The 15,934-nt window shown below is 43.5% G+C and overlaps 1 protein-coding gene and 1 long non-coding RNA gene across 3 annotated transcripts in view; one reads left to right on the forward strand and one right to left on the reverse strand.

Annotated features, from left to right (window-relative positions):
• The first annotated feature begins 1,744 nt into the window (after positions 1–1,744).
• The window catches only part of NGLY1 (N-glycanase 1), a 47,921-nt gene continuing 33,731 nt past the window's right edge, over positions 1,745–15,934 (forward strand). The window contains exons 1-3 of one of the 2 annotated variants that reach the window (XM_073333455.1): positions 1,759–1,991; positions 3,118–3,232; positions 11,315–11,557. In XM_073333455.1, the coding sequence (XP_073189556.1) occupies positions 1,864–1,991; positions 3,118–3,232; positions 11,315–11,557 (486 nt within the window). In that variant the 5' untranslated portion in view covers positions 1,759–1,863. Of the gene's footprint in view, positions 1,992–3,117; positions 3,233–11,314; positions 11,558–15,934 lie in introns of both variants that reach the window. The other variant, XM_073333456.1, reaches the window with a different exon arrangement.
• Positions 7,695–15,347, reverse strand: LOC140907451 (uncharacterized). The gene is made up of 3 exons (XR_012157501.1): positions 14,822–15,347; positions 9,926–11,216; positions 7,695–9,189 (listed from the first exon to the last, which is right to left on the reverse strand). It is a non-coding gene; the product is annotated as an uncharacterized lncRNA (long non-coding RNA).

Here is a 15,934-nt window from a genome sequence, read left to right on the forward strand (position 1 = left end):
AGCTCCCTTGGATTGGCAATTTATTCCTCCATATTCCAGTCAGGTAGTTAAACTTCCTCCTCCTCCTCTCCGCCTGGATGCCAGTAGGGGGGCATTAAAAGCACAGGAAAGACAGAATCCTGGCTCTCAGTTCCTGTGCCTGGCACTTCAGCAATCTTCAACTGTTGGGGGGACCAACTAAGAGAAAGTCCTGCTCAGTCTCTGCATCCCTCTGGTGGAGTATGCCCACAGCAGATGGAATCTTCAGAGAAGTGAGCTGCCAAACTCCCCAGAGCGTGTGCAAACTGAGATTTTCAGAGGCTCATAATTTGAACAAATTTGGGCAGATTTTCATGGGGATGGCAAAAAGGCACATCCCTGACACCAGGGCAACCTGTCCCTGCCAAATTTCAAGTCCTTACCCCAAAGTATGGAGGCACTAGAGTTGCTCATCAAAATGGTCAGAAGATTTTTTTTTAAGATGGGCAACACTTTTTTCCATCAAATTTTGTTCTGAGAAACAACAGAACTGTTTTTGATGAAATTTTCCAAAAACAGTTCAGCCTGAGGCTGACACCCTGGCATGGAAAATTTCAGCCCAAATGGTTAAATTTGGTAAAGTTACAAGCAAATGAAAACAGGGTCTTATAATGGAAAGTGTCCAGGCAATGTTAAAATGATGGATGTTGCTATCTGCGTTACCTATAATAAAATAACTGACTCACGCTGTGCTCTTGCCTCAGCTTACTCATCCATAAAATGGGGATCACTTTACCTCACAGGGGTGCTAAGGATTAATAAACCAAGCTGTGTTTATTAAACACTGTGAGATTCTTGGATAAAAGCACCTGTAAATGCTCATTATTTGGTAGGAAGAAATTTCTCAAGTGTGTAAATGAGCTGCTCTAGTTCAAAGACCCTGGTGATTTTTGGCTTTCTGAGAGAAGAATCTGAAGAAACTTGTGTGTACAACTGTCCCTAGAGGTTCAGTGCAAACAGAAAAACGTGAAATATACATTGTTGGCACTTGCTTTTTGGCAAAAGTTATTAAATGAGGTGCCATACTGATGGGAAGTCATCTAGTCCAACTCCCTGCTTAAAGCAGGACCAACCCCAACTAAATCATCCCAGTCAGGGCTTAGTCAGGGTACTTGCACATTTTACATAATTCTTGTGAAATGGGATGGAACTGTCCTTACATGGTAAAAGATCCATTTTAGGACTAAAATGCAAAAATGTTCTGCCTGTTAATAGTGGAAATACAGGGCTTTATAGGACCACATTATTAGAAAACGATAAGGAGTTTCAAAATTACTGTAAAAGCAAAGCAATCAGACCACACCATGTTGTAACTGACCAAGATAAATTATTTTGTATTTTGTACACTACAGTACATACACCTAGGGCCTGATTTTCAGAGAGGCTACACACCACAACCTCAAGGGAAACTGCACAAGGTTAGCACATCTGAAAATAAGACCATAAAATACATTTTTAGCTAAAGGGATTTAAAAAAAAGTGTGACACTCAGCAGGACAGATTGTTTAAAGGACCCATTTTTAATTAAATCTAGCTCAATCTAACAGGTTTATTTGAAAATTCTCAGAAAATTCAAAATTTATTCAGATTATGTGCGGTACATTTGGGGAAAGATGCACTATATTTTTCATGCAAAACAAAGACGTTGAATCTGAGGGTTAAGTGAAATAATCCAATTTAGCTATGGAGGCACTGACTGTGAAACCATAATCGCTGATGAAGCTGTTGAAACTGAAAGGGAAACTTGCCCGCCCGCTCCACGTTCAGCCGCTGGGTGGTTCAGCAGGTCCCGGATCTGGGAGCAAGCGACACCCTCCCCTCCCCCGCCCCCGGGAGAGTAGCACGATGGCGGCCGCGGGGGGTCCCTCCGCGCCACCGCGCTCTCGAGCCGTGAGTGAGCTCTGCCAGAACGCTCGAGACACCTTCCTGGAGGCCTCGCGGTTACTGCTCACCTACGCGGACAATATCCTCAGGTCAGCAGTGCGGACGGGCCCGTGAAGCTGCGGCGGACGCGCCGAGCAGGGTCAGTTAGGGCACCGTCCCCGTGGCGGGTATAAATCTTCTGACTCAGGGTCTGGGGCCTGGCGGCGGGCGCCGCGGGAGGGCACGACCTGAGTTTGGGCAGGGCACCCAGCGGGAAGAGCTGCTGACTCAGTAGGGGAGGCGGCGACGGCTTAGCTCAGCCGGTCCTGAGTCCATGACCGCCTGAACACTGCCCCCCGTTGGGTCAGTTGCAACCCCCCTTAGACAGCAGAGCTCCCGCTGAGGGGCAGAGCTTCCCCCTCTGCCCCCACGCCGAGCAGCATGTCGCTGCCCTGTCCGCAGGGGGCTGCCCCCCCGGCTGGCAAGTCCTGCTGGGCCTAGGCCTGGCTTTGTGACCTGCCTCCTGGCCACTGCCCTGGCACCCGCTCGGACGGGCCCACCTGGCAGCCCTTTACTCTTGTCTCCTGGGGCTGGACAGGGTGAGGGCAGGAGACGGACGTTTAATGAGTCAGTTGCTTTTCCCACCCTGACGGTGCAGGTCTAGTGCAGTTCACACCTCTCCCCCAGGCGCATGCACAGTCTGTGAGCGGTTTGGGTGTTTAAACCGTGTGTATCACTGCAGTATCTTAGCATCGGGGTATTCATGTATTGCGCAGTATTTTGCCACATGGGGCATGATGGGGAGTGTCCAGTAAACGGCCATTCATCCCAAGTTAGTTCGTCATTGAGCAGGACCCCATTATGCTAGGTGCTGTACAAACACACACAAAAAGAGGGTCCCTACCCCAAAGAGTACAAATGTAAATGTAAGACAGATGGAGCCAGACAGATGGGGAAGGATAAGGAAACAACGAGACAATATTAGTCAGCATTATGAGCAGTGATGACAGCACAGCAGTGGCCTAACTATTGTCAAGTTTTTTGTAGGATGTAGATTTAGAAATGACCTTTAATGTGCTGCCTACACTCTGTACATGAAAGCAAGTCTAAGTTTCTTAGCGTCTAAAAATGTTAACACCCCAAAAAATCCAATGAGAGGTGTCACTACCCACACTGTAAGTTTCCAAGTTTTTTAGCTGATGATGTAATTGTTTCAATTTTTTAAATTCCTATCAGACACCCAAATGAAGAAAAATATAGGTCTATTCGGATTGGAAATCCAGCGTTTTCTACTCGGTTGTTACCTGTCAGAGGAGCAGTTGAATGTTTGTTTGAAATGGGATTTGAAGAGGTGAGTATTCTAGATGTTTGTCTTCCAGGCTTGTTTTATCCTGTAGTAACTTCAGTAGTGTTCCATCTACGGTGTAATAGGTGATTTGTCCTTCTTCTGGTTCATGCTTAACTTTACAATTGCAAGGCTATAGGGCCTTCTCTAGGGCTGCACCTTAAGATGGTGGAAAGGCTTAAGTGTTCCAATGATCCGGAGAGCTATGCTGCAGTAGTTTAACTCCTGGTAGAGCCACTCCAACTGGACAGGTCAGAAGGTAGACATCAGACAAAAAGTCCATTATTGGGATTAACCAGACACTCCTTAGCCCTGGTAGGCAGCTGGTCTAAAGAGACGGTATAGTCTGTATTCAAACTGAGGTTGTCCGACCTGCTAGCCAATCATGGCCCATGGACTTCAGTGGAGCAGCTGCTTTCTGCTTCAATTTGCAGTGGAGTTAGCAAGCTCCCTTTGGCACTGCTGCAAAGCCCGGGCATTGGGCTGTGGTCACTTTGGCCTTCAGTGGGTTCTGCAAGCAATTTTCTCAATTTTGTTTCACCTGCACCTTGCAAAGAGCTGTGTTGTCAATCCACACGTTGCAGTCTTCTGCACCAGTGGACAAAACAGCCAACAAGGACTACAAAAGTGATTTTTCCTCCCTTGGTATTCACTCCTTCTTGTCAACTGTTGAGACTAGCCCACTTCCACTTTAATTGAATTGATTCATTAGCACTGATTCCTCCCCCCCACCACACACACACACTTGGTAAGGCAACTCCCATCTTTTCATGAGCTGTGTATTTATACCTGCCTACTGTATTTTCCACTCCATGCATCTGATAAAGTGGGTTTTGCCCAAATAAATTTGTTAGTCTCTAAGGTGCCACAAGGACTCCATGTTGTTTTTAAGGACAGGAGAGTGTGACTAGTCATGTACAACCTAGTACCACTTTAAACAATTCTTTGTGCAGGTCCATAGTCCTTATTCCTTGCTATCTCTTCACTCCTTCTGTTCTTTGAAAGTCCTGTGGTGACAGGAAAGTATGGTGATGGGAACAGGGGGTCCTTAGTCACAAACCTGCAGTCAGGCAGTGCCAGCGTGATGGTTGTTTATTGTTGACTTGGAGTGATCTTGGAATCCATATCCTTCTCATGCGACGGATCAGCCCTCTTTAAAGATAGTGCTGCTCTCCCTAATGCAGGGGAGGGGGAGAAATGGATTCCTAAATCTCTCTCACTCCATTATCAATTTACTAGTATGCCGTGACTAGCTGGTCATGCAGTATCTGGTTAAAAAGCAGCATCACACATAGAACACTGAACTTTTCAGCCTGGAAATGTCTGCACTCTTTCTGATGATGTTGGTGGGCTTGGAAAGTACACTGCACTCCTTGGAAGAGAACTTGCCAAATACAACATTGATATAGCTGCACCAAGTGAGACACATCTCCCAGGCAAGTCCCATCTTGAAGGGTTCTGTGCTGGATACACATTTCCTGGATAGGCAAGTCCGTAGACGAGTGGAGACTATCGGGAGTGGGCTTTGCTATTTGGATGTATATTGCACACGCACACCTAGTTGTGTACCAAAAGGAATAAATGATTGCCTGATTGTCCTTCACCTCAGCTTGACATCTGCATGTCATGTAACAGTTAGTGCATATGTACCGACGATGACATGTTCTGACATTGTCAAAGAAAAAGTCTATGAAGACTTTGACAATGCCATGAACTCAGCTCATAGGTGCGACAAATTAATCATCCTAGGCAATTTTAACATCAAAGTTGGTTGCAATCACAAAACTTTGCCTAAAAGAAATTGGTGAATGTGGTGTGGGTACAAATGGCACACTATTCCTCACAAAAGTGCATGGAGAACTAGCTAGTCATCACAGATGTGATATTTCAACAAGCACCAAAGTGCAAAACAACATGAATGCACCCCCACATTGTATACCAAGGCAATCATTGAGATGTCAAAATCACCTGTGCAATGCAGGGAGCTGCATGCCATCTGATAATCAGGTCATGAGATGTAAAGTGATACTGATCCAATTGAAACAGCGCAGATGTTGTCAATCTCCAATACCCACAGTCAGTGTGCATGTGTTGAAATCTGAGCTCACGTATACAAAGCTTGTTTAAAAAACTTCATGAAGTTCTCATCACACTTTGAGTCAGACATAATAAATGCTGACTCTGCCTGGTTATCTTTTAAGGAAACCGTGTTCAATACATCTAAAGAGGGAGCATCAGAAAAGATTTGACAAAAGTGATGCTGAGATAAAGCAACTCTTGAGATTCATGCATGCTCTTCACACATGGATAAATTATAAAAACTCATTATTAAAAAGATGGCTTATTCACATACAAAGTGTAATGTGCAAGCTAAGCTTCGCCACATGAACGATAGCTGGTGGAAAATGAAACCCAGCCATCTTCAATCAGTGGCAGACAAAAAAGACTCCAAACGTGTTTTTGATGAGCTGAAGATTCTGTATGGCCTGCAATCTAATGGGCTGACTGATCGTGGACAAATTCTGTAATGATGAGGTGAACACTTTAATAAGTGGTGAACTGCCCATACACCACATTAGCATCAGCACTTGATGATCTTGAACAACTTCCAATTCAAGACCAACTCTCAATTCCACCAAATATATCTGAAGTATGGAAAGCTGTCAAGCAAATGTGAAACAGCAACGGATCAAGTACAGATGGTATTCCTGCAGAGATCTTCAAATGTGAGAGATATAGAATTGTAGGACTAGAAGGGAGCTGATCAGGAAGCTCACGGGCCTCTGCTTAAAGTTTTGGGAACAGGAGGCTATGTCACAGGAGCAGAAAGATGCCAACGTTATCCACTTTTACAAAAGAAAAGCAGTCATGCTTCTTGCGATAACCATTGTGGCGTCGCACTTTCTTGCCACTGCAGGTAAGATACTCGCCTGAGTCATGCTAAACTAACTAACTGAAGGCACTATGTGGCTTCCGTCCTGGGCATGGTACTTCAGATATGATCTTTTTACTCCGCAAATACAGGAGAAATGTTGTGAGCAGAATCAAGACCTATATGTAGTTTTTCTCAATCGTATTAAGACCTTTGACTCTGTAAATTGAAAAGGCTTGTGGACTCCACAAGTTCATTTTCCTCCTATAAGTTTGTCATCATTATTAAATCTTTTCATGCAGGAATTAAGGTTCGTGTCCTTGACCAATGCTGCTTCTCAGCTTCCTCTGTTGTCATCAAAAGAGTAAAACAAGGCTGTGTTCTTACCCCAATATTGTTTAGCATCATGTTTGCAGCTGTTCTAATAGATGCATTCAGAGACATTGATTGTGTATTTATATGAAGTACCATATGGATGGAGGTGTCTTAAATCTGCATTGCCTGTGTGTGAAGACAAAAGTGATGAGGATAACTATTCATGAATTACTGTCACTGATGATTGTGCTTTACTGGCCCATAACCTCAGGGGCATTCAGTTACTCGCTGATTACTTTGTGTGTGCAGCAAAATATTTTAACTTAACAATCAGCCTAAAGAAGACAGAAGTGGCAGTCCAGGCTCCACTGGTAAATACTGCAACTTATCCTGTTGCCTATTGACTATGTACCAGTCAAGGTTGTTGATACATTTTGCTACCTACACAGTGTTTTTTGAAATACAATAGGGTTACCATATTTGAACATTCAAAAAAGAGGAGGATTTGCTTGCGCCCCCCCAGCCCCGCCCCAACTCCACCCCTTCCCTGCCCCCATTCCAACCCCTTCCCGAAATCCTGGCCCCCCCTTCCCCTGAGCGTGCCGCGTTCCCCATCCCAGCCATGTGAAACAGCTGTTTTGCGGCGCAAGCACTGGGAGCTAGGGGGAAAAAGTGGGCACTCTCTCGAGTGATCAGCATTCACTCTCTTTCTTGAATGATCAACTCTTCTTTGGGGAAAAATAATAATGGCGAAATCCCAGACATTTTTAGGTATTTAAAAATTCTTCCCGGACGACGATTTAAGAACCAAAAAGCCAGACATGTCCGGGAAAATATGGACATATGGTAACCCTAAATACAATGATGACAACACCATTATGAAATGCATTGGTGCAGCCAGTGATGCCTTCAGAGAATTTTAGCGTTGTCTCTGGAATGAACACCATGTCAGACTGCAAACCATAATTGATGTTTACCACTATGTATCATCACCACTACTCTCCTCTATGGCTGCAATACATGGACAACTTATTAATGCCACATAAAATGCTTGGACAAATACCCTCCATGATTTCTACAGCAGATAACTGGAATTAAATGGCAAGATTTGATTCTAAATACCGAGGTCTTTGAGTGTTGCAACATCAGACATTTAAGCTTTTATAGTGAGAGCACAGCTGAGATGCTGTGGTCACATGGTCCGTATTGTGCGATATTGTTATACCAATAAAATAAAAACCAGCAGGATCTTATTAAAGGGAAAAAGGCAAAATACCACATTTATTGTGAATACAGAAAGAATCATAGTAAGCAGTTAGTTATAGCTATAACATTCCATTCAATCTCATATTTATTCTCACATTCATTCATACAAACACACACATATACACACCCACACACACAGGTTCTGCAAGGTTGTTATCATAGTTACCAGCCTTAGAGTTGCTCATGCCAAGCCACTGGCCAGGTGGCCTGGACATGAGGAGGGAGCAGGGCCTTGTCAGATGCTCATCTGGTGCTCCCTGGAAGTTGGTTTGCAGAATCAGACCCCAAAGTTCTCACTTTTTAGAGTCTATTTTTATAGGAATTTCTTCCTATGCCAGTCTATGGGAATTGCTTCATCATGCTGTTGCTGAATCAATCAGCAGATAGCACATTCCTGACAGCTCCCTGCTGCTAGATGTTATCTTGTTCTTTGGTTCTCCCATTCTTGAGGCTGTTGGGTGGATTCCAGTCTGCCCTCCGGGGGTCCTCTGGTTATTTCCACTTGACGCCTTCTTCAGCCGATGGACACTGGATTCTTAGGCTGGCACCTCCCTGATCATTCAGTTATTATCCACACCAAGCATCCATCCACATACATCCTCTATCTCTATTTTAATCACAATTGTTAATACAACAAAAGGGTGGGGAGTCTCTGGGTGCTGTTTCTGTTGTTAGAGTATTGCTTTGAGTCTCTCTCTCTGTGAACTGCTTTGAGAACAGACTCTGTCTTAGAATGTACTAACACAATTAGCAGCTTGCAAGTTTCACACATAGAGGGAGAGAAACAGTACCAAAAACCAAGAGACCTCTTAATTAGTAATACCCTGGAATTGAAACTATGGGGAATCAAACTCATTTGTGATTTTAATACAGAACTTCTTTAATATGATCCAACAATATTAGCACTAACTGCTAACATAGCTTATATAAAAATTTAGGCCAGCAGCTTAGAATAAGGTTATAGGTTATAGTCTCTTAAGCGCTAGTAAAAGAATGGATGTCAGACGGAAACGCTCACTGTGGTTTTAACCACAAATTTAAAGCAACTCGGTCCCACGTGACAGTGAGAAGTAAACAACCAGCCTTCACGGTCGGTCAGTAAATGCCGGTTTGTAAGTGTATAAAAGAACAGGCAGCACTCATAGCAAACTGTGCAGACGGTAGAGTTGACTCCTAAGGCACCAAACGGCTAAGGCATTGTGAAAAGCTCTGCTCAAGGGTAGCTTGCTACCTTAGGGGTGAAGTAACAAAGGTCGAGGCAAAAACCCTGAAAACCTCTGCCTGAAAGCAGCTTGCTGCTCTAGGGGGTGATTGTACGGGTGTATGCTTGCCTATTGGTAGCCGATAAAAGGTCACTCTTCCTTGGACCAGCAAGATCTCTCCGGGGACGCCCAAAAGAGCTGTCGCTGACTTCCACTGCATCCTAGCGGGTAAGACGCATCTTAAACCGGGCAGACGAAACAAAACAGCACGGGTCTTAGCTTCTAGTACAAATCGGCAAGGGCACATCCTAAACCAGATAGACGAAACAGAATAATCTGGGTCTTAGCCAACAAAAACCTTTGCATGCAATCATCAAAGCATAGTGAAAGCCGCAGCTGCTAATTAATAGTCATAATAGTAGTAGTCATTTTTTCGTATAGTAAGTGTCTTTTTGTTTTAATAAGTGTGTTGTCTAGGAGAAATTGTTATATATCATAATAGCTAATAATGGTAAACAACACCTTTAGCTGCTATAAACTGTTAAAATTGTTATAATTGTCTTAATGAAATAAGTCTTTCCTTGTATTAAGTAAATAAATGAGTCCTCTAAAGGAACTGTAGTACCAATACCCAATTGGGAATAAAATCCTCTCAGTTTAAACATCAATAAAGTCTTATTAACCAAGCTCTCTTAAGTTAGTCTCTCTCTCTCTCTCCGGAAACTCAAAATAACCACCTTAGGGTCCTCAAAGGGGCTCTCCCCTTTGGGAAGACTCGAATTTCTGGTGCACGTATGTTTGACAGTAGAATATCAAAGGCTATCTTTTAAAGAGAATTGCAGATTGGAACTCATTTTAGAGGCAGACCAAGATATGTTACAAAAACACTGGAAGGGACCAAAGTCCAATCTTGCAGAGTTGACTTCAACATCTGGGAGCTTTCAGCCCATGAGCTGAATTGCTGCAAGCAAGGATAAATGTGTGAGGCATAAAGCTAAAAGCAGTGCATGTTCATCTACAATTGCCTTCACCTGTGGCACTTACAGATGGAACTGCAGATCCAGAATTAGCCTATGGTCTTGTGGGGCCTGAAACAAGTGATTAGCTCATCCGTTGAGCTTGACCGGAGACTTCATCAGATTCTACTTCCTGGCCACTTGCAGTTTAAGTAGCACTTTTCCTTTCATTTTGCATATGTTTACTTTGTCCATAAATATCTAGTGCCAAATAACATGAAAGTTAAGGAAAGCATCATCATAAATCTGTAGGGTTAAGGTAAAAAAAACATCCTGAGTGAAATCTTGGCCCTATTGCAGTCAATGGGAGTTTTACCACGGATTTCAGTGGAGCCAGGATTTCACCCCTTGTGTGCTAATATGGCCCCATCACTGTAGCATCAGAGTACCCTCCAAGTTTCTTGAAGTAGAAATAGCTTCTAGTTTTAATTTGTGTATGGAATATTTGAGGGAAAGCTAAACTGAAAAAAACAAATTTTGCTTCCAGAGCTGAATTTGGCTAGTTCCATTGTCACTCTTACCTCTTGTGGAGTTGAGTTCTCTAATCTAAGTCCAGTGCTGGTGAAAGCTCTGTCTTTTGCATTTTTGAGCCTCCCTCTATTGGTCACACATTATAATTGACCTGATGGAAAGTAGTTGTCATGGGAGAGCCTGATTGCAGAGGAAGAGGTAATGCCTCAGGTTTCTAAGGCTAATCTCATGAAGAGGTCCCGGATAACACCTTGAATGGCATAGTATTAAATGGAGAATCTGTGTAGATAACTGCACTCCACAGTGATTGTGTTCAGGCACCTGTGTTACTAGGTAAACTGCTGCTGTATTTTGCATGAGTTAGAGCTTTGAGAGTATGCTGCTTCATCTCTGTACAAGTTGTGGTAATCAAGGTTGGAGGTCACAAACTTATTTTCAGTAACCATCTCCAGGGGGGGTGTGTTCCAGCACAGTATGCTAGTCCATCTTTCTCAGGTGTTTGGAGAGGGGAAGAAATCTGAGTTATAGTTACCCCATCTCGCTAAGGCTGTTCTGGCTCAGCACTCTCCATGTTAGCACCATGGTCATTTCACTGCTTCTGGATTTCCTTTCAGGCGTGGCAGTTTCTTTACCAGCCTTCCCATTGCACAACTACTGCACAAGACCTTGTTTAGAGGAGAAACTGGACACTTCCCCTTACTTCTGGAGTAATAATATACAAATAAAAACATGAGGCCCTTTTCCTCCTCCTCTCTTAATCCAAGCTGAAGATAGGTAAATTCTTTTAGAAACGTTGAGATCTTGTTCCAGTTTTCCTGGGTCTCTAAGGTTAAGGATGCCTCTTCTTTCTGCAGCAAGACCAGCAGAGAAAGGGTTAAACTGCATTGTTTTATTTGCATGCACTAAATACATAAAAATTAACTTTTCTATGTTTTTTACATTTCAGGGAGAAACTCATCTTGTTTTTCCTAAGGAAGCCTCAATTGAACAACTACACAAAATCCGAGATCTGATTGCTGGAGAGAGAAATAGCAGATTAAGTGAATCAAGTCAAACCCAAAGATCAGGATCTTCTCAAACTGTAACTAGTATGCAGCATATTGTACCTCAGTCTTCAAGAGCTGCTGACTCAACCCTAATCCCTGTCAATAGGCAACTACAAACATCAGCTGCACAATCTGCTGAAATGGTAAGCACCTTTTAAAACCCTCTTATAATACCTATCCTGTAAAAGGAATTGTATTTATAAGACTTGGAAAAACTTTAATGAGGACAGAAGTAGAAATAACTGGAATACTGGGGACAACTGAAAATTTGATTCCCTTGGTATCTTTCTTGGGAACATCTTTTCCCATTATCTTAATGAGGTTGTGGAAGTTCTTTATCTACATCCAGCTTTAAAGCTGAATGTGCTATAGGCCCAGCACAAACAAATGACACAACAGAAAAGGTCTTGAGTGTGCAATTTCCAGAACAGGATTCACTGAATGTATGTTTTTTTGATGGAAAACTTTTCCAAAGTAGCAATGGAATTTCCACAAATCAACGGTCCATCCAGCTTAGTAACTTGTAGCCAAAAATGACCTATGCAGAATAGTTCAGAAGAAAACTCAAATTTTAAAAAAAATCCTATTAGTGATAGGCAAGAGATTCTCAGCTTTCTCATAGTGTGGATCCATCTTATTATCTTATGGGTCACTTTCCCTAGCATTTGCATTCATAACATTCCTTTGGTAATAAATACATAATTGTGTACAGCAGTTACATGGAGAAGTAAATATTAAGAAAGTATTATGTATTTTTAGCTGGTTTATATGTGATTACCAGCAGGAAATGAAGACAGCCAACATCGTGTGATCAGCCAGCTCTCTACTGACCACCAGTGAATTCCACAAGTTGGTTAACTATATATTGTGGAAGTGTAGGGTTTTTTAATGCTTTGCCCTGGGGTATTACATTGTCTAAGACTAACTGTTAAGAAGTTAACATTAGTGGAATCAGTATAGAGGATGCTTAGCTTTTCAGTTAATCTTGTTTTTTAACTTCAGTTCTTTAAAAATCCATATCCCCGTTCTTTAAATTTCAGTTACACTTCCTGAATTAACTCATGTCTGTTTCTCAGGACTGTGTTTAGAATAGCTTCTCCACTTGTATGCTTCAGAACAAGCTGTCCAAAGAAACTTTTTCCAAACTGTGTTTATAAATGATGTTTCAATCATTGTATGATATTGGGTTGGCTGGATGTTGCTGTTACTGTTGTGGATTTTATTGCCTCTTTAAACTGTCTTAAACTTCATCATTGCTCCTCTGATCTAGAGACTGATAGTTAAGGTTAAGATTTTGTCACAGGTATTTTTAGTGGAAGTCACGGACAGGTCGGAGGCAATAAACAAAAATTCACTGAAGCTTGTCACCTGACCCTGACTGTTTTACTAACAATACCAGGGGGCCATCGGCGGGAGTGGGGAGGAAGGGACAGGGACTTCCTTTCTTTGTATAGTTTGAAGCAAGGAATTTTAGTATCCCATTGATGGTTCTTATTCCATCGTGTTTCGAAAATGTCAGTTATGTAGAGGTCCTTTCCCTAATGTCAAACATTTTAGTTCATCCATTTTGGCTTTTAGGCTTCTCATTGGTAAATGAACAGGTATCTATTTGTAAATATGTGCTTATTTTAATATATCTAGTCTTACTAAAATTACTCCCAGTTTCCCTCCTTCCCTTTTCTCTGTTGCAACTGTTTGTTGCTAACTGATTCCCATGCTACTGGACATGTAACTTGATTTCTGCTTATTAAAATTTTTATTCTGTTTTCCAATCTTCTCTAATCATAGAATCATAGAATATCAGGGTTGGAAGGGACCTCAGAAGGTCATCTAGTCTAACCCCCTGCTCAAAGCAGGACCAATCCCCAACTAAATCATCCCAGCCAGGGCTTTGTCAAGCCTGACCTTAAAAACTTCTAAGGAAGAAGATTCCACCACCTCCCTAGGTAACACATTCCATTCGGTCCCTAGTCTGTAGCGGTGCATGGGATTCTTCCGTCCTAAGTGCAGGACTCTGCACTTGTCTTTGTTGAACCTCATCAGATTTCTTTTGGCCCAATACTCTAATTTGTCTAGGGCCCTCTGTATCCTATCCCTACCCTCCAGCATATCTACCTCTCCTCACAGTTTAGTGTCATCTGCAAACTTGCTGAGGATGCAATCCACACCATCCTCCAGATCATTAATAAAGATATTGAACTAAACCGGCCCGAGGACTGACTCTTGGGGCACTCCACTTGATACCAGCTGCCAACTAGGCATGGAGCCATTGATCACTACCGGTTGAGCCCGACAATCTAGCCAGCTTGTTATCCACCTTATCGTCCATTCATTCAGCCCATCCTTCTTTAACTTGCTGGCAAGAATACTGTGGGAGACGGTGCCGAAAGCTTTGCTAAGGTCAAGGAACAACACATCCACCGCTTTCCCCTCATCCACAGAGCCAATTATCTCGTCCTAGAAGGCAATTAGATTAGTCAGGCATGACTTGCCCTTGGTGAATCCATTCTCTAATAAATTTCTTCCCACCACCCTTTTTTAACTTCATTGCCAGCAGTCTGGTTAAGATAGGAACCTTCCCTAAAACTTTTCCAGAGCCTGAAACCAAAGCCCCTTTCTTTTCTATCTCATTTTTTCTCATTCATACATTAAGACTAATTCCCCCCTGAAGGCTTTTCTGGGATGTGATTCAAATGTTGAACATAGCCCATTTCACTTTCACAACAATCTACTCTTGAGAGGTTTTCTTCAGACAAAGTGAATCCAAGTTTTGCATGTGAGATTAAGAAGATGGACCATAATTGTCCGAATTGTCCTTACTCTCATTCTTGACATTCAAACGTTCAGGGAACTTCTACTTATTTACAAACCTCTTCATGAACTAATTAAAAGCAACCCAGAAAATATCATTTAAGGTCCTGGTTTTCAGAAGACCTTGCTCAGCACCCGCAAATCCATCTGAAGTAAATGGAAGCTGCAGGTGAAAATCAGACCTTTAAGCTTTATCAGTCAGTGTATGCCTAATGTCCATTCACAGCAAGCAGTCAGTTTGACTATAGTTAGAAAAGGCACCAAGGATGTGCAAAACTCAGTGCTTCTGTAAAAAGGTTAATGATAGTTAATAGTATAGCTCATTTCAGATTATTTGATTTTGTAACTGTTAATTAAACCTTATAATATGTCAGTGCATAAAGTATTATACCCATTTACAAATGAAGAAACAGAAGCCCAGTGGGGGTTAAGTAACTTACTTAAGTTCACCCAATGGTAGAACTAAACCCAAGAAGTCCTGACTTTAGCTCTCCTGTTCTACCTTATTTACAAAAAGGACCTAGATAATTTAAGTACAAAATGGCTTAATTCTCAAAGAGATGAGGTAATGTACAAAGAACTATCTATTTACCTACCTTAGGGTTTTATACTGCCTCCCATTGGTGTAGGATCTGAACATCTTCTACGTAAAATCATTAGCAAAGTCTCAGGTGGATTCATGGGTTTTCTTTCTCTTCACCCTTTATACAGTTAGAACTCTGTTTTGGGTAGGCTTTTTTTGATGGAGGTGATGGGAGGGAAGGAGTTGGCAGGGGTATTCAACTTGCAAGTGTCACTTACAGTCCAAAAGTTTCCTCTCCGAGAGAGCCTTCCTGTCATGTTGGGGTGGGATACAAACCCATGACTCCAGAGGAGACTGCACCCTGAACGCAGCACCTTATATTACTCAGCTACCCTGATGGCCTGTGGCACAGCCGTTCACCTATCTGTCGTTGGAGCGGGCAATGCTCAGCTGAAGTCAAGGCTTGCTCCCTCAGGAGATGGTCAGACACTAGACTGCCTGATCTCTGCAAGATTGTTCCATAGTCAGGTCCTCTCAGAGAATGCTTTGTCCCCAGCTCTCAGATGCTTCATCCTGGTCTGAGACAATGTAGATCAGGGGTCTCAAACTCAAATGACCACAAGGGCTACATAAGGACTAGTACATTGGCCTAAGGGCCGCATCACTGACACACACCCCTCGCTGCCTCCGGCCCCGCCCCCACTCCTCCACTTCCATGAGGCCCTGCTGTGGCCCCGCCTCTTCCCACCCCTTCTCTGCCCCCATTCCAACCCCTTCCCTGAAGTTCCCACCCCAACTCCGCTCCTTCTCTGCACCTAGGGCTTGCAGGAGGTGTGCAGGGTGTGGCAGGGGCTCAGGGCAGGGAGTTGGGGTGTGGGGTATAGGAGGGGTGCAGTAGGGGGTCAGGTAGGGGGTCAGGGTGCAGGGTGTGGCAGGAGGCTCAGGGCAGGGGGCTGGGGTGCAGCAGGGGGTCAGGGTGCGGCAGGGGACTCAGAGCAGGGAGGTGGGGTGTGGGGTGCCGGAGGGGTACAGGAGGGGAATCAGGGCAGGGGCTTGGGGTGCAGGAGGGATGCAGGGTGCGGCGTGCAGCAGGGAGCTCAGGGCAGGGAGTTGGGGTGCAGGAGGGATTCGGGGTGCGGTCTCCGCTCCAGGAAGCGGCCAGAACCAGGTCCCTGCAGAGTGGGGG

Source organism: Lepidochelys kempii, chromosome 2, assembly GCF_965140265.1.
Source record: "Lepidochelys kempii isolate rLepKem1 chromosome 2, rLepKem1.hap2, whole genome shotgun sequence".
Classification (NCBI taxonomy): domain Eukaryota; kingdom Metazoa; phylum Chordata; order Testudines; family Cheloniidae; genus Lepidochelys; species Lepidochelys kempii.